Source organism: Alosa sapidissima, chromosome 16, assembly GCF_018492685.1.
Source record: "Alosa sapidissima isolate fAloSap1 chromosome 16, fAloSap1.pri, whole genome shotgun sequence".
In the NCBI taxonomy this organism is placed as follows: Eukaryota; Metazoa; Chordata; class Actinopteri; order Clupeiformes; family Clupeidae; genus Alosa; species Alosa sapidissima.
Genome location: NC_055972.1, coordinates 12,456,873 through 12,475,765, shown reverse-complemented (window position 1 = coordinate 12,475,765; position 18,893 = coordinate 12,456,873). Strand labels below are relative to the sequence as shown.

The following is an 18,893-nucleotide window of genomic DNA, read 5'->3' as shown; positions in this document are numbered from 1 at the left end:
GTCAAGTGCTCCCCGTACCACCTGGGCAACAATTGTGTCCTAATGGGCGACGCTGCCCATGCCGTGGTGCCTTTCTATGGGCAGGGAATGAATGCAGTAAGTGGCAGGGGGTAATAAGGGCATGAGTAGAGATGGGAGGAGGAGGGGGGCAAAACAATGCAACAGGGAGCAGAAAGGACTGTGGAGATTAATCAACATTTAATTCATTTAATGCCATTTATTCAATACATTTTAAACATGCTTTTAATATACTTAAAATGAGACTCAGAAGGATGGGTCTGTGTGCTTGATACAGTAAAGAGCAGGGATAAGGGCTCGGCCAATCACAGCCATTGTCACACAGCAATTTGAGGAGAATGAGGATGGTGAAGATGGGAGACAGGCTATCACATCAATGCTATTAGCATCATTTGCTTGCATTGGTTACCTATATCAGATTCAATTGAATGTGGAATTGGAAGCACGGAGGAGTGTTATAAATATACCCACTGTCTCCCACTGTGAGACGTGCCTCAATGACAGCTATTGCTTTTAAAATGTGTTAAAATAATATACATAAGTAAACCGCATAATGACACCGTGGATGGGTGCATGACATGCTGATTAGAATTTAATGTAATATGTAATATGTAATGTATGGTAATATGAGATATGTAATGTAAGGTCTTTTGCAACCCCTCACAGGGCTTTGAGGACTGCCTTGTTTTTGATGAAATAATGGACCAGTTGAATGAAGACTTTGGTAAGCATTAAAATGCACATAACCTTCACATGGACAATAAAAGCTGCATTTCATAAATTATACTGTACAAACACTGACCTGAACTATTTCGAGAGTTTGGTTACAAAACGCTATATCAAACGCTATATTAATTGTGTATTTCAGGTATTATCAATCAAATTGCAGTTGTGTTGTTTTGATTGAGTAAAGATTAAAATCAAATAACAATACCCAGTTACAGTTCTACTGAAATTACTTGGAAAACAAAATGTAAAGAAATGAGAAAATTCATTAAAATGGTGTAGCGTTTTTGGAACCAAGCTCATTTTCAGCATTTGTCTCAGTGACATTTGTGGTCAAAGGAAATTACTTTGTTTTGGTTTTGCTATTGCAAGATGCTGTGCTGCCAGAGTATACCCGTGTCCGAGTGCCCGATGACCATGCCATCGCAGACCTCGCTATGTACAACTATGTTGAGGTAATGGTCAAGTGTGTGTTTCTTTCATTTCTAGCTGTGGTGGTCACTTGTAAGATTATTAATGGTAGTTAATCACTTTCATTCCCGTCCAGACCCTTGTTAGGAGATCTAAAATTCCATTAAGTAAGTCTCCCCCATGGAGACTCTTAATTAAAGAGGAACTGACCCCCGCCCTGACTGTAATTAGTCTACATAACATCATGTCTGGACTACTATAAAAACTACTGGGATTAAAGTTATTGGCCGGCGTTGTAAAGTTCAAACCTGTTATCATAATTATCTCCCAGCAACTGCTATAGCAACATTGACCCAATGTGTATGTCCACCATGTCTATTATGAGATTAGAGCAAGTCAGGAGACCACTCTAAGCAAGCAAGCACTACAGATGAAAAATAGATGTTTATAGTAAACAGGATTTGGTCGCACACTGATGAAACATGGGGGCAACTTTAGTGGCTAACAGCTGAGAGACACCACCCAACCCATCTCCATGTGTGTCACTAGTAATCCCTGTTTGCTCTTGCCAAAAGTCCATTACCAGCAATGCGCTGGCTCATTGCTTCACTTGGCTGGCTTTTGATGGCAGTAAAATCTGCCGAAAATTACCTGACTTGTCATTAGCCTGACTGTCTTCTCCTCACTTCCCACTTTACAGGGGGAAGCCAACAGGGCATCAGGAAAAGCAGCTAATAGGCAGTGTATTCCTGTCATCGTGTCTTTGCTGCGGGGGCCCTCTGCAGTTTTAGTGCAAGCTCTCCTCGTAGTCTGTGTGTGTGTGTGTATGTGTGTGTGTATGTGTGTGTGTGTGTGTGTGTGTGTGGGTGTGTGTGTTTTTGGTGGAGATGCCAGCTATAAGCAGCGAGAGTTCGCTGTGACGGCTCCCTACAGCAGAGCCCCCTATTCAGCTGTTAAATCACTCACACACAATGCCAGTAATTGCTCAAGTGACATCATCCTTATCCAAAGCTCACGCACACACAATCACACATGAGCCATGCTTGCCGAATTGCCCTCATTAGAGCATTTGATTACCATTGTTAAATATAGCTTGCAGTTTTGCAGTGCTGCGCGTGCACACACACACACACACACACACACACACACACACACACACACACACACACACACACACCCTTAAACACACACCTATAACCCCCACTCCACCCCCTAACATACACACACAAATACACACACACACATCCACACTCATATTTTTCACTTTTTGCTACAGATACATGATAGACTGAATGATAGACAAGGTAGACTGAAATGGAGACTGATTTATAAATGCCATTTTAATTGTTGACATTCTTTTTTCTATTTGCGATTGTTTTTCAGATGCGTGCACATGTGAATTCTAAATGGTTTCGATTCCGCAAGCAACTTGACAACCTCCTCCACTTCATTATGCCAAAGACAATCATCCCTCTGTACACAATGGTATGGCAGTGTTAGTATTAGTTTTTTGTTTTGTTTAAGTTATGAGTTCTATTTTGCTCCATATAATCCTTTAGTGTTTTTAAAAGAAGATCATTGTCCCCCCCCCCCCCTGTATTTTTGTTCCCAGGTCACATTTACTAGAACCAGGTACCATGAAGCAATAAAACGATGGCATTGGCAAGACCAGGTGAGACAAAACAAATTTTGTATGAGTGTGAGTGTATCTGTCTTCTTTTTGCTGATGCCCATAATGTCCCATTCCCACGGCAGTTCTGCCCCAGTGCAAATCCAGCAAAGTGCAGAATGGTGTTGCCAGCTTGCCATCCTCCATAGCTGTAAGTGCTGAAGACTGTCCTATTTTCTGGTCAATAAACTAAAGAAGCGCTAAATGACCAGAACTGAAACGGAGGAAACTAAATTATTTATTCAAGCTCAGAAGTAGCTGTACTGTACTTAGCTAGAAGTGAAAGACATAGTCAAGAATCCACTGTTGTTTTTGTTGTTGATGTTGTTTTATGTCAGGTCAAAGGATATAACATTGTTTACGGCTATGTTTTTCCTGGATCGGCCCCAATTTGGCTCCGTCAGCATTGGCTTTGAGAGGTTGACATGATGTGTGGGAGTGATGGAGATGGCTTTGGATGTCACTCTGAGCGCCGTTACCAGAAACAGAGCCGCTGGGGGGATGCTTTGGAACCCGTTTCATGAGCGTGACAGATACTTAATTTTAGTCCCAGAAATATCCCCTCGTGTTGCCACTGGTTGAGAAATACTATGCCAGTGACTGTGTTTACATGCACCTCAGTGTCCTGGTTATGATAGGGATTTTAAAGGTATTCGGGTTTTGTATTTGCGCATGTAAATATCATATTCCAAATTTCAGATTTCCGGATAAGCTCTTATCCAGGTTTTGAGAATACCAGTTATGCTAGGTGGAGTACTCGAAAGAAATCGGGATACTGTTCCATGTGTACCCCTTATCCCCATTAGAAACAGGGATAAGGTGTGCTAATAGAACTGTATTGATGGTAACTGGGATTTTAGTATTCATCATGTAGGGATATTAACAACCAGGTTTCTCTGTGTTCATTTCTCTGAGTTCAACACTATATCCTGAATAGGATCTAAACTAGGATAAGCCTAATAACCGGGATACTGAAGTGCATGTAAACATAGTCAATGACATGCCCTTCTGTAATAAGATGCACTCTGATGCTAACCAAGTAGGGGAAAAAAAAAACGAATTCACATTGGCATTATTAACCGAGATATTCCACGAGCTTACTTGAAATTGATGGGTAAGAGAAATGTCCCAGCATACACCAGGCACACCGGAAAAACATGACCATGCAAGCACACTGGGAGACTCATTAATGTAACATTTTGGCATTAATAAGGATTTTAAAATTAAAACAATGATTGTTTTATCTTACATTTGTGTCTGTTGCGAGCTGGGGTTGTTGTTCTCTGCCTCTGCAGGTGATATCCAGAGGGCTGTGGATCTGTGGCCTGGTTTCAGTGGCTGGGGGGACCTACTTGATCGTCAAGCATCCTCCTAAGAGCACCAGTATCCCCCTGGACCAACTCTGGAACCGCGTTGCGGCTCTCAAGTGGTTCTAAGAAGCCAGGAACAGTGAGTGGGGGGTTCTAAAAAAAGGTGACCTCACCATCCCCTTGATGGATCCAAAGTGACCTACATTTGCTGTAGGGATTAAAAGTGGATGATTGATGAGATGTTGATAAGATTAGGGCCTCGAGGGGGCAGCCCTTCATTGTTTGTGTTGTCGGACTGGTCTTTGTAGATTTCTATCAGAGATAATTAAACATCACAGTTCATTTATAGGCATTAGTCGCACAGACCCGCTAGGTCAGTGAGCGATGCTCACGGACCAACCCCCATGGGTCATCACTATTACGCAGCTGTCCATTATGACACGCACACTCAATGATACGGCAAGTTGTCATCAAAAGCTTATTCAGTCACCTATATCTTGGGTGTCGAGACAGTCTATCATCACAATTAACTATTTAGTTGGTTAAATTACCTTGTTTATGAATATTGTTTGACACAATAATAGAATAAAGACAAAAAATGAAATGGAAAATTTTCATAATGTGCTTGAAACTACTAAAGTGCAATTACTGTTTTGAAATAAACGCATAATTTTTTGAGAATCCTATAGTGTTTGGTGTGTGTCTATGGTTGTTTTTTCTCACTCAAAAAGCATAATATAAACTCCTGCAAACTGAAATAAAGAAGTGAACCATTTGAGTTTCAGTCATTTTAAAGGGACACCAGGCAACGTTTTCGTGTTAATTAATCATCTTCGTAAGTCGGTATATGGTTAAATGACTCATTAGGGGGCGAATGAAGGCTCTCTCGCCCGCCTCTACTGCCTGTAGAAAGAATATCCCACTTGCAAGTTCGGTGTATCCTACCCGCCGACCGAAGCAGGATCAGTTTACAGCACAGAGGCAGGCTAACAAAACGCTAGAGATTGTTGCAAACGTGTGTATAATGGCAGAGCCGGCGAAGAAGCAGCGAAAACCCTTGACGGAAGACGCAAAGAAAAGGAAAAGAGCTTCAGACTGAGCGAGGGGGAGTTTTGTAGAGAAAAAGCATCAGGCTTGCCTGGTGTCCCTTTAAGCTTTGAAACCATGTGAAATCTCTATACAAGGCTGATTTTCTATTCTGGAGAAAAAAACACCAACAGAACAGTCTGACATTGATTTATACAAGCAGTTTCAAAAGTGGATTATCAAGGTAAAATCAGCATTTTTTCATTACAACGCTGCTCCCAAAAACAGCACACCACAAATCACAGGGTTCAGTCATCCATCTTAGAAATCAAACGTGGGCAATGTGGAAAATACCATTTAAACAATAAGCTCCCAACAAAAGAGGAGGGATAAGACCTTTTTTTTTTTTATACCAAAGACACAACAGCATAATATAACTGAAAAGGACTTGGCATTTGTCAAGCTTGAATAGCTGGAAAACTGGCATCAATTTTGTTGGCTGGTGTTTGTGAAACATTTTTGTGAAACAATTTGGTAAAAAAAAGACATCAAAATCATGAGAAGCTTAAAAAATATGATATCTTTATTAGATCTATACAAAATAAAGAGTGCTGAAAAACCTTATGAGGATGTGCAAAATTCCTCTCCCTCAGTCATACTTCATCCATAGTGGATCCATCACAACATAAAGAATATGTTTATCTCCTAGCCACAAAAGTACTGCATAAAACAATCCACTCAATATATAATCTCAATAGTCAATCCGTGATTCAGTATCTTATTAATAGTCTTTCCCTCATGTAATATGACTTCAAACACAGTAATCCCCTCAGGTGCCAGATGGTAGGGATGAGGAACTCAGCGTAACATTTGATATTTATACAAGCTGATGTCATAAATACCTGAATGTGAACATGGCCTACAGTGTAACATGCTGATTCCAGCTGAGCACGGGTGAGGTCCATGTGTGGTCCATACTGTGCTGTCTCCGAGAGTGGAGGAGCAACTCTGTGCTGAGTGGGTTGTTGCTGTGCTTGTCTTGGGTGAAACGTTTCCACGCCCGCTGTGGCGAGGTCACAGTGGACGCACCTGGATGACGTTGACCTCCGTGGTGCTGTCGCACTTGGACTGGACGTCAAGCGGCTGTGCGTCGTTACTGGTGATGATGAAGACGATGGAGGACGAGCTGAAGGTCACCCTCTTTTTGGGCCGGTTCGGGCGGCTGTGGGAGATGACGATGGGGCGAATGGGCCGCTCTTCGCTGGCCAGGGGGCGCTCCTTGATGCTGTGCTGGAGCCGGACCAGGCGAGAGCAAAGCAGCTGACACAAGCACCGGCGAAACTGTAGGAGGAAAAAACAAAGGCCAAAAGTAGAAAATCGTCTGAGAATATGAAATTGAATAAATAAACAATGCAGTACAGAGACAAATAATTTGATAATTGGCCCAGTGTCACCACTTTTAAAGCCAAATTAAATTGCCTTTTTCATTTCAATTAAAAAGGTAGAGTAATGCACAACAAATTCCTCTTTGCGAATCTTTCTGTGGTGGTGATACTGATTTCAGAGTAGATATTAAACATCACTAATACTTCAAGTGAAATGTCACACTTTAATACACTGAGTATCAATTTAATTTACTCTGAAAAATGGAAAAATGCCAATTCTGCCAGCCCACGGAACATTTAATAAATGAGTCATATATTATATTATATTATATTATATTATATTATATTATATTATATTATACATTGTAACCAATTTATAACAAAATATATTATAACTTTGTGCCAATATTGTGGAGCACCCACTTGATTTTGATTTTTCATGGTCTGTTTTCTAGTTTGATGTACCTTTCTACTCATGAAGATGTATATGACTGGGTTGTACGCTGTGCTCGACTTGGCGAAGAAGGACGGGATGATAGCGAGGGTTGGTGAGACCACGCTCTTCCTGCCAAAGGCCTCCATCATGGACACCACAGCGTACGGTGTCCAGCACACCAGGAAGCAGGAGATCATGAGCAGGAACATGACGGCCACCTTTTTCTCGTAGCGCAGGATCTTGATGATCTGCACTGTCTGCAGGTCCTGAATGGAGCGCAGCTGTAAAAACCACAACAGAGTTTTTAAACCACTGAACATGAACATGTTATATATAACATGATATACTTTATGATTATGAATGTTACAGTCAGTGTTACTACATCAGTAGGGCTCGACATTTTTTTTACGGTTTTGGACTCCCTGGTATTTGGACTTGGACTTTTTCTTGGTCTCGGACATTGGGTCTCGCCAAATATTCTAGTTGATCTTGACCTAGTCCAGCGGGCTTAAAAATATATAATTTTATTCTAAATGATCACTTTCAAAAACAAAGTCATTTATTAAATAAGCATGCTCAGAAAAATTAATTTTAATTTATTCAAAATCCATCTATAATGGATGGGAATTTACATTGGCTACTTATTAACCAATCAAATGCCTACCAAAACTCTTTCAAGTGAAAATATGTTTTTTTTTTTTTAAGGGGAACACGTTTATACATCCAAGTTCAGGAAAACACATGAGAGCAGGAGGCAGAATCACATGCACGACTAGATATGTGGTGTATCTGCTCAAATGTCCATGCGATGTATATTATGTTGGAAAAAACAAAAAAAATTGTTTTTTGCACAACATCAGTAGCGAGACACTTTAACAGCCATACTGTAATCATAGCACTGTACATGGGAATTAAAGTGGTGAAAATCCCACGCAGGGATGGTGGTGGATAAAACTATTGCTACAAAGAGAGGCATATTGGATACACTGTTTGGGGACTCCATTCCTAATGGCATGAATGAAGAACTCATTTTGAACTGTTTCTTGTAAAAGTGCAAGTAGCGCTGTGATGTTTGGAATGTTGTTTGTTGTTGTTTTTCTGTAAAGTGTATATTATGATGATTTGTGCTATACACAATAATGAACGGTAGTTTGCTTGAATTGTAATTGGGGCTCCCCCTGTTGGGGAACACTTGCTGAAGGGTTGAATAGGTACTACTTTAGGCATCCCTATTGGGTGAATTCCCATATCACGCTGAAGAAGGGTGTCTTGCCCGAAACATCAGTGGGGCAACTAAAAGGTTTAAAACAAACTGCAAGCCTCAAACTGCAAACTGCAAACTGCAAACTTCACTTAAGTGAAAAATACTATAGCATTCTAAAGTGAAAAAACAGTATGACCTAATAGCGTAAAGCAAAGAAGCTATACTTATATTTAATTAACTAAGAAACTATAACTTATATTTCTAACATCACAGATTTTTTTTATTTTAATCATGACCGTTAAACATATAAAACATTTGAAGTGATCTGTGACAGGGAAAGAATATCATTATCACATTAATTCAGGAGTACTCCCTGAAAATGGGTCAGGCCAAGATCACAAGTTTTGTCCATGACAATTATGGTCTGTCAAACCAGAAATATCTGCCAAAGTCCACAATGCTGCGACTGCAGTGTGTTAACGGCCAGCACATTTCAGAGAACCAGAACAACAGAGGATGAGTGGTGTGGTGTGTTGTGCTGGTGGCTGGTTTGGTTGGGGGTGATAATGGAGTCTAAAACGCTGCTTATAGCCAACATGACTCAATCCGCCGTCCTTCGATCAGAACACACAACAGCCTCTAAAGCACTCTTTGGGCTAAAGGGAAATCCACTGAGGTCATTTTATATAACCTCACATGATGGACACACACATAGTTCCTACAACATGCCAAACATAGGCAAGTAGTACCCTTGTGGGTATACGGCACACAAAGAAATACCTTCTCTATTTATATCTCAACGGCCTTACCCCAGGCTCTCATTTTGGGCTGGAGAATCACACCTGACACAACTAATCAGTCAATAACTAAATTAACTGTGTCCCTGCAAGGCAGAGGCCAAAAACACTAGCTGGTTGGTAAAGAATTAGTCACTGAAAGCAAACTGTTATTTAAGATGCATAACTACAGACATATATGGACATAGATATATGAACAAGTATGACCCTGCCTATACGTAACGCCTATTTTTCTTTATTTCTTATGAAGAACATTAGGAGTTAATGAAGATTTAGAATAAGGCCATGTTGCAATCATGTTTGCTACATTATGATGAAATACCCCAATGTGAAAATGCCTCAATCAGGATTGCAGTGTCCATTAAAAATCTCCCACTTTGAAACCACAATAGTAATCACCATATCATTGTTCACTTTCGTTCAGAGATCCAGTGCTCAGTGATGTTATACCATCATGTGACTCATTTATCCAGCCCAACCTTTTATTCATTCTACCATCCATTCATCTCCATGCTTCCATGAGTTCATCCCTTCAGTCAGTTTGCCCTTCACTCGTTTAATCTATTACTCTCTCCTTCTCATTTTAGATTAAGCTCAACAAGACATCCACTCATACGCCAACCAGTCCGTAGCTTAAACAATGTCTATATTCAGTTACACTGAACACTTCAAATAATCTGCAAAGAAAACCACTCAGCCAAGTCCTGACTCACCAGGCCATGTCCCATTTCCTGCTCTCGCCTCTGGAAATACGCTGTGTTTTGGCAGCTCGGGCACACAGTTTGTGTGCACACAATAAGAGAGCCAGCCTCTCGGTCGCTGCGATTACCAGCCGGCGTCGGCTGGATGGAAGTGGACAGATGATGACTCAGGGCGGTCAGCTGCAGGCCTGAATGCAGTTCTTTCGGGATTCGGGGAAGTCGGTGGCAGACCCCACCGCACGCGGCTGTTGCCGCTGAGTGGATGTAACGGCGGCTTACTTCCTGAACGTCGTAAATACTTTATGAAGCTTAGGCTGGCTTAGTGCGGCCACCGTATGAGACATCTGGGATGGCAAGTCAGCTCACGTGCAAATATACACACTACAAACACACACACACACACAATTACACATACACACTCACACTCACACACACACCCACACACATTCATATACACACTTTGTCTCTCTCACACACACACACACAGACAGACACACAGGCATACGTGCACATAAACCTCTCTCCCCACTTGTGTGCCACTAACTATAGCCCACTGTTGAGTGAACCCTGGATAGCCTCCAGCTGCCTTGTCTTGGCTCCAGCGGGGCCCCTCAAAGCGCTGCTGCATAGCCGATAAGATCAGTGCCACACAGCTGTAAAGCTCCATGGAAAGTACAGGCTGTTGGTGGATGCTGGGCTTAATTTACTCCCACCACCACCACAACACAACACATTCGCAGAAGCACTACAAGGCCTCTCGATAAAAACCTGTCAATGTGCTGCTGATGCCGTCTCCCTCACTTGTCTTGACCCAGTTACAAGTACGGACATGAATAAGTGAGTGAATACGGACAGCGACAGCGAGGAAGAATGGACGTTTAAGTGAGAGGAATGTTTCCTGGAGGTGTGTGAAAAATAAGATTGATCATAAAGAGATGCAGGGACCGAGAGCTGATAGACGGGATTTAGTCAAATAACACTGTCGGCATACTGCGCACAAAAACACAGTTTTCCTTTCCACATCTCCTGGGGAAACAGGAGTTAACCTACTTTATCTCACTCTCAGCACATGTGAATACTGTAGCGTTGGTGTGTTCCAGACTGTAAGTGCTAGCTTCCCATAATGCTATGCGGGTGGGGTTCGGGGAAACTGTGCCGGTTAAATGTGTTTTACCTTTTGTTTTAGGATTACGAGTGTGTTACGGTGTTCTGTGTGTAACCCTCCTTATATTTGCCTTTTGTGTAACCCTCGTGTCGGTAGCTACCCTGTCAGTGTATTGTGTGAGTGTTAGTGACTAACCTTGTGTGTGCCTTGTGATGGTGTGGCTATGTTTCTGACAATAAAGCTTCAATCTTGATCCTGGTGTCTTGGGTGATTACAATACCTTAAGTATGATATTTCTGCTTTTGAATACCCATAATATAGAATTGTCAAAATGAAAATTATGGGAGGTCAATGGCATATCACGTCGGGGCAATACTTTGGTTGGCCAGACCAGAAGAGGGCTCAAAAGTTAATGCCTTACTTGTAAGGGACTACCCAAGGTGCTGGTTGCTACTATACTGTGCATAGCCTACTCTACTGTTCTCATGTGATACAAATGTTTATTTTCTTCTGTTTACATTTCATGACAGTTTGGTTGAAACAGCCTAACGCCTTCTTAAAGTACCTTCTGTAAGTAAAGTAAGATTTCTACAACTCATGTGTATTCAGTTTGACAACCAAAAAATCCTTACCATGCGTACGGTGTACAAGATGTTGCCATAACAGTACGCCATGATTCCCACCGGTACAAAGAAGCACCCGAGCAGGAACAGGAGGATGAAGGAGGCGTCGTTTGGGTCCTTGGAAGCCCAGTCCAGGGAGCAGCCGAGCTGGTGGATCTCCAGAGTGTAGCGGTTCCATCCCAGCAGCGGCGCCCCAGTCCAGGCGATGGAGTACAGCCAGATGTGCGTGATGGCCCGCCAGGCCCAGGGGAAGTCAACGACCTTGGCGTGCACCACCCGAATGTAGCGCTCGTATGCCAGCGCCGCGAGAGTCATGATGGACACAATCCCTAGAGAACATACACACAGGGGAGAGAGCAGGTCAGTGCAGTTCAGCAGAGCAGTGAACCTTAAACATAACAGTCAGAATGTGCCTATAAATACTAGTTAGCTCTAATGATTCTCTGAAAACAAGTGATTTACTGAGCATAACAAAGACAATATTGTTGTTGTACAATATTAGGAATATATTATTACAAAGACATCACAGTTAGCAATGAAGAAGTACATATTTAGTTAGGTTTATACTTTTAATTATGCATTTTCAAAAGTGAAAACTCAGGTCTAGGTTACTTTGGAGATTTTAACCTTTTACACCAACATATGTATGTGCAGCTTGGAATTGTACGTTGCGTATGGGTAGTTTGACATGTGTTATGCATCCTTCCCATTATGGGGTCAGCCCTATGTCCCCACATTTCTAAGGTTAGGCCTAACCATAGCCCTAACCCACATTTCTAAGGTTAGGGTTACGGTTAGGGTTGGGGTTAGGGTTAGGGCTATGGTTAGGCCTGAGGTGTGGGTGGGTAGGTTAGGGTTAGGGTTAGGGAACAAAGGGCTGTGGGAACATAGGGCTGTGGCAACATAGGCATGCTCCCCACATTATCAGTCCTGCACACTTGTATTCACACATATATTCTGCAAAGCCCTCACACTCCCGACTCCCTCCTCAACTTCCCAGTATCTGATCTCATCAGTGTGGCCTCAAGCCCCCAACTCAGCTGTGCTGTCACTAAATCAATCACTGAACTGGAACCCACAATAATTACTCAATCCAAACTTTGTCTACCACCAAGCATCTGTGACCTTATCCGCCTGAGCATCTTGGGACTCGATATGCAGAGCCGAGTGGTAGCCTATTGACAACATGAACCAATTACCCAAGAACATTTGACAGGAGTGCATGGAAATGAGCGGGAAAGAGCGCTCGGTACATATGGTAGCCTTCTTCAGAATATGAAGACGCTCAGGAAATGTGTTAAACACAGACTTATTTCCATGTTTCCTATCTGATTTCTAATGAATGACTACCTACAAAATGCCAATAGGGTCAGCAGTTTAAACTGATTATTTTTGCGTACAGTATGTGATACATTTCATACTACAACATTTTGATTGTACCTCTCTAGAATGGAAAATGCAGCCCTCCAAATTGTATCAAAAGCGTGCAGTGAGAGTGTGTTCAGTACATGCACCTCCAAACATTAGACAGATGACATTAATATGCTAACAGACAGACTGTATCACTGACCCCCTTCTGCTTTCTATGTCAGTTGCCACACTCGGTCAGGTGCATACAATGCAGAGGCAACAAAAAGCATCATTACTGCATATCCCATATTTGGCTATTCATAAGGTAGGAGGTAGCCTAATTGACAGCGTGCCCTAGCTTCACCGACGTGAGGGTATATGGCACATGCTGAAGCATTCATCTTCAGGTGAGATAAGCTGCATCGCCCAGGTGTGTGTGTTTGTGTGTGTGTGTGTGTGTGTGTATGTGTATGTGTGTGTAAGCGAGAGCGCACATACATACTTAGCATGATAATGAATACACCTTGACATTCAAAGCTGATTTAAAGAATCAGACATTTAAAACCGCTTATCCGTCAACACACGTCCGTGCAGGTCATATGCTACAGCATTGCTGTAAATAAACACACTGAACATTTTATCTCAACACACAATGAACATCGCAACAACAAACCAATATGGCTCTGAAAGTCTAGGCTGTAAAGGTCATAGGGGAGAAAGTAAGTCTGCTTTTCCAAAGCAGATGGGCTCCCCCTATTAAGTCAGGTTCTGCTCAAGGTTTCTTCCTGGAATATGGGAGTTTTTCCTTGCCACAGTTGCCATATGGCGTGCTTGTGGGGGGTAAGAGGGTTAAGGCTGCCAGTCTTATGACGTCATTTTCTATATTTTTGATATGTTGCTGAGTATATCATAAACAGCAAAGAAAAGTGATTGATAATGACTGACTATTATTGTGCTACATGCTTCAAATGTAAAGCACTTTGAGCTGCATTCTGTGTATGAAAGGTGCTATACAAATAAAGCTTTATTATTATTATTATTATTATAGTGTTATTAATAATTCGGGAACAATCGGACATGCCACTTGATATGTTCAAAATGGTTACAATTTGCAATGGCCTAGTAAGATTTAATTGCATTTTCAATCTGAGAAGTTATGTAGCCAAAGTAGTCATATCCGGGCGCGATGCATGCATGTTCTCAGCAAAGGTTACACGTCTCTCTCGGACGAAATGCAGTATAATACAGTTCGCAACTCGACAAATCTGAGATCACAGTAGACCAGAAGGATAATTTATGGAGCCTCTTTAGTCAATGACATCCAACACTAATTCTAATGCATGCTGGAATTCTATAGAGATCCAGTCCGGTAGATCCAGTTACGCACCAGTTTGCAAGTGAGCAGCACTTAATTAAACGTCTTAATACTCAAAGGTATGTGCAAGCCACCCTCTTTCCCTTAGTTAATCCAATGAACCTGCTATCTGACATTATTTCATCAATATTTTTTCACCCGCGAAGCAGTGCAGCAGAAACGTACATGTATTATATGTTCGACATTGATATTAATAAAAACATCTATTATATGTTCGACATTGATATTAAAAATATTAAAAAGCGTTCAAATGTATAACATTTATAAACTGGCTGGGCGTCAAACACTCCAGCCGAGCCCGACGCATTTAAAAGGGTAGGCTAACTGATAACACACGCGTGTGGTATGGTTCAAGTTGCATGAACTTTCAACACATCGTACTTCTAGATAAATATTTTCTCAAAGAAAAGACATGTGAGACTTTCTGCAAATCAGGAGACTTCGTGGCATAATTACAGAACATCCTACTTAGGAGCTAGTTGGAAAATGTGACAGGCGTAAAATTATAGAAAACAACGAACCGAATAGACTGTTGCTGAAACCGTCCCAAACACACGTCGCTGAATTCCATACCCATCTTCGTTTGATGCACGAAATAAATGTAAAGTTAATCCCAATGACGCACATCAGCAGGTCACTTATACTGATGTTGACCAGTAACAAATTCGTGGGTGTCCGGAGTCTCTTGAATTTGTAGTAAAGGACAAGAACAAGAACATTGTTGCAAAAGCCCAGTGCGCAAATAGTCCCAATGGTAAATGCGAGAAGTTTGTAAGTACCAACTGCGAAAAGATAATTTTCCGTGTTCGTCAAAGTCCTGGTTTGGTTGGCAGGATTCATTGCGTGAAGAAGTTAGCTTCCAACATTGCGCGATGCAAGAAAACCAAAAGCACTGGCATCGTGATCTACAGTATGTCGTTTCCAAATTCTGCCGCTGGTGTAATCCGATTAGTACATTAGTGGAGGAGTAGAAATCAGAGCAATTTTAGGTAGCTGAGAGATTTTAGTTCAGTGTGCCACTGACATTTAATTCTCATGCCGTTGTCATGCGTCACGTGGAGAGCATGAGCGTCTCCATACAGGAGTGAGGAAAAGTGGAGTACACCCATGGTCATGTGATTTCCTAAGCTTGCAGATGTTTGCTATAACACTACATCTCTGTATATATGTGTGTGTGTGTGGGTGTGTTTACTTTTAAGTAAAGTAAAGATTGATGAGACAGGTAGAGAGATGGGAATGGGATCAGGAAATGACATGGGGTTGGAATCCAACATGGGCCCCTGAGAGTGGATGCCACAGTTGGCACTACATCTCACTCATGGACATTCTTATTAAGTGCATCTTGTGGCACTGATTAAATTGCTCTATTGCACACACACACACACACAGAGAAAGAAGGTACATCTAGAAAAGAATATAGACTAGCCTTCAGTAGACTGTCTGAAAAAGCACAGGGCATTTTGGAGACAGTGATGAATGGCACTAATTCCTACAGGCACTTTTAGCACCTGAAGGTGAACTGTAGCTTCACATCATAATGAAAAGTAATTACAGACAAACTGGACTTTGTTTATTTCATTCAATTCTCAGAGGAAGATGTATTGCACATTTCATACTGTAAATAATCCATCTGGCACTCACCCACCTGGACAGTCCCAATACATATATTAGAATGCTGTTCATTGACTTCAATTCAGCATTCAACACTGTGATCCCCAAACACTGTGATCCCCCCTCCAAGCTGATCTCCAAGTTCAGCCAGCTTGGCATCAGCAACTTACTCTTGATGGTAATTTTGATACCATAGATTTAATAGAGACCCAGTCAGACCAATAGTATGAAAAATCAGGAACAGAGTTTATTTACAATGATGAGCATCAAGGGAGAGACAGCATGACTTCACCTAAAGATCCATCAGCTGCTCTAACTAGACAAGGAAATAGTTCGGGTTTAAGTATCCTTCCAGGCTGACGGGAGATGGCGTTGGTCATCCCATCTCACGTGGACTACATTGAATCAGACTCTGATTAGTGGCAACCTGGCAATCCGGAGCAGATAGCTACTGACGCAGCTATGCAGAACAGCGAAACACTGCAAAGTCATAATATTCCCGCTTATCTCTAAATACAGTCACACAGAGATATACACAGGGACAGTACAGATATCATACAGTCATTACATAGAATCATACTTTTAGTATCAAAGTGACCCACTAATGAGAAATGCAGAACATTAAACCACATATTGGAATATTGGACATAATGCAGAATGTTAAACCACATATTGTTTTATTGGACATAATGTTCTATTCCACTTTCTCTCACTCTGCAGCTGGATTATGGACTTCCTTACTAACAGACCCCAGACTGTTAAATTAGGAAGTCTCTCCTCCTCCACCATCACCCTGAACACTGGCGTGCCGCAGGGCTGTGTGTTGAGCCCTCTGCTCTACTCCCTCTTCATCCACGACTGCGCCCCTGTTTATGGCTCCAATGCTATAATCAAGTTCACAGATGACACCACAGTGGTGGGCCTGATCAGAGAAGAGGATGAAACAGCATATAGAGATGAGGTTCAGCACCTAGCCCTGTGGTGCAAAGACAATAATCTGGCACTCAATACCCAGAAGACCAATGAGATCATTGTGGATTTCAGAAGAGCCAAGAGCAGGGCACACATCCCCCCTCCACAAAAGCGGTGCTGAGGTGGAACATGTCTAGCTTTAAGTTCCTTGGGGTCCACATCACTAAAAATCTTTCTTGGTCTCTCAACTCCTCCAGTCTGGTGAAGAAGGCATATCAGCGCCTTCACTTTCTACGAACCCTGAAGAAAGCACACCTATGTCCTAGGATCCTAACAGACTTCTACCGTTGAGAGCATACTTACTAACTGCATCTTTGTATGGTACGGCAACTGCAACTGCAATGCTGCTGATCGCAAGGCACTACAAAGAGTAGTGAAATCTGCTCAAAGGACTATTGGCTCCCAACTCCCCTCCATCCACGACACATATCATAAACGCTGTACAAACAAAGCCAAATCTATTGTCAAGGATGCCACCCACCCAAACCATGGTATTTTCAGTCTACTCCTATCTGGCAGGCGATACAGGAGCCTGCGCTCCCACACCAGCAGGCTCAGGTACAGCTTCTTTCCAGAGGCTGTAGCACTGCTGAACAAAACTTCACCTCGTGTCTAGCATTCGCACTTTAGCTGTTACTAGTTTACCTGTTTACTTTTTACTACTACACTGTTTACCTGTTTACATTGACTGCACTACTTACCTGTTTACATTACTCCTACACTGTTTCACCTATGACTTTGCACTGCTAACACCCCATACTACACATTATATTTATATATATATATAGATATATTTATTTCATATTCCATAGCCTGCCCATAAACTGAGCAATATACTGTACATATATATTACATGTATGTATATATTAGTTATATAGAATGTCTATTTTGGGGCAGCCGTGGCCTTGAGCAAGGCACCAAACCCCTCACTGCTCCCCGAGCGCCGCTGTTAAAGCAGGCAGCTCACTGCGCCGGGATTAGTGTGTGCTTCACCTCACTGTGTGTTCACTGTGTGCTGTGTGTGTTTCACTAATTCACGGATTGGGATAAATGCAGAGACCAAATTTCCCTCACGGGATCAAAAGAATATTTATACTTACTATTTATACTCAACATATATACTCTATTTATCTCTGTAGACATGTCAACTGGAACAACTATACACACAGCCATACTCTACCTGCACTTGGTACTTAATGCAAAGGCACTTCTGGTTGGATGTCAACTGCATTTCATTGGCTCTGTACCTGTACTCTGCTAAATGACAATAAAGTTGAATCTAATCTAATCTAATCTAATCGTGTTTGGACTGTATGAAATCTTTCTTGACTGGTTGATTCTGATATTGCTTGATGATATCTTTTATTTGGTTTGGCATCTTTCTACATTGACTTAATTGTTTTGATACTGTATGTGGCACAAGTGATCATTCTGTTAAGTGTCATTTCCCCTCGAAAGTAATATTGTTCAAGAAAGTCATAAACAGTGTAAATGACAAAGAAGTACTGTATATTTAAACTGCATAGCATACTCATTAAACAAGTGGTATAAACATTGCATGCACTGTAAAAAGCAGAGTAACACAGAGCAAAGCCTGTGCTTTGCACCAATCATCTCAGCTCCAGCCTTGTGAATAGGCTACACTGCAACAAATCACGTGGCAAGAGACGGCGAGCGCTATTATTCACTTCACAAGGGGTTTTAGCGAGGTGTGCCAGCCTTGGCACTGCACGCCAAAGATAATGCCCCCCTGAAGGAATCCGCTGACAACACCGGCAAGTGTTTCTGACAGCAGCTAGTTCAAATTAAAGCTAATACAATCCCAGAGCCGTTTCACGCAGGGAGATTTATGAAAAGTACTCTCTTAGACTGAAAAAAGAAACACATTTTCTAACGAAAATGATAGAAGTTAGACAGTTGGGCAGATTTAGGGTTTCAATTTAAGGTTGCATTTTTCCAAGCAGAGTAGTACACAAAAACAACAAGGGAGTGTGCCTAAAACACATAAACAGTTGGTCATTCTCCCGTCTCTTCATTCTTTGTGTTTTTAGAGACGCGGCCTTTGAATCCTCCTCCTCTGGCTGATGTGTCCCACTGGAGTCACTTATCAAACAAAGGGTGCAGTCCTGCTGTACAGTAGGGTGGCCTGGACCGAACTCCTGGAAGTAGGTCAG

The 18,893-nt window shown here is 41.9% G+C and overlaps 2 protein-coding genes across 2 annotated transcripts in view; one reads left to right on the top strand and one right to left on the bottom strand.

Moving 5' to 3' along the window:
* LOC121685554 (kynurenine 3-monooxygenase) overlaps positions 1-4,712 on the top strand; it is a 12,929-nt gene extending 8,217 nt beyond the window's left edge. The window contains exons 10-15 of the mRNA XM_042066149.1: positions 1-96; positions 685-742; positions 1,117-1,199; positions 2,539-2,640; positions 2,768-2,827; positions 4,120-4,712. The exon at positions 1-96 is cut by the window's left edge and continues 52 nt beyond it. Of these exons, the coding sequence (XP_041922083.1) occupies positions 1-96; positions 685-742; positions 1,117-1,199; positions 2,539-2,640; positions 2,768-2,827; positions 4,120-4,260 (540 nt within the window). The 3' untranslated portion in view covers positions 4,261-4,712. The remainder of the gene's footprint in view (positions 97-684; positions 743-1,116; positions 1,200-2,538; positions 2,641-2,767; positions 2,828-4,119) is intronic.
* A 1,009-nt stretch (positions 4,713-5,721) lies between these two features.
* Positions 5,722-15,244, bottom strand: opn3 (opsin 3). Its single transcript, XM_042066569.1, has 4 exons — positions 14,658-15,244; positions 11,421-11,740; positions 7,011-7,262; positions 5,722-6,501 (listed from the first exon to the last, which is right to left on the bottom strand). The coding sequence occupies exons 1-4, from the start codon at positions 14,974-14,976 to the stop codon at positions 6,235-6,237; spliced, it is 1,158 nt and encodes a 385-aa protein (XP_041922503.1). The 5' UTR covers positions 14,977-15,244; the 3' UTR covers positions 5,722-6,234.
* Between the last annotated feature and the right edge of the window lie 3,649 nt (positions 15,245-18,893).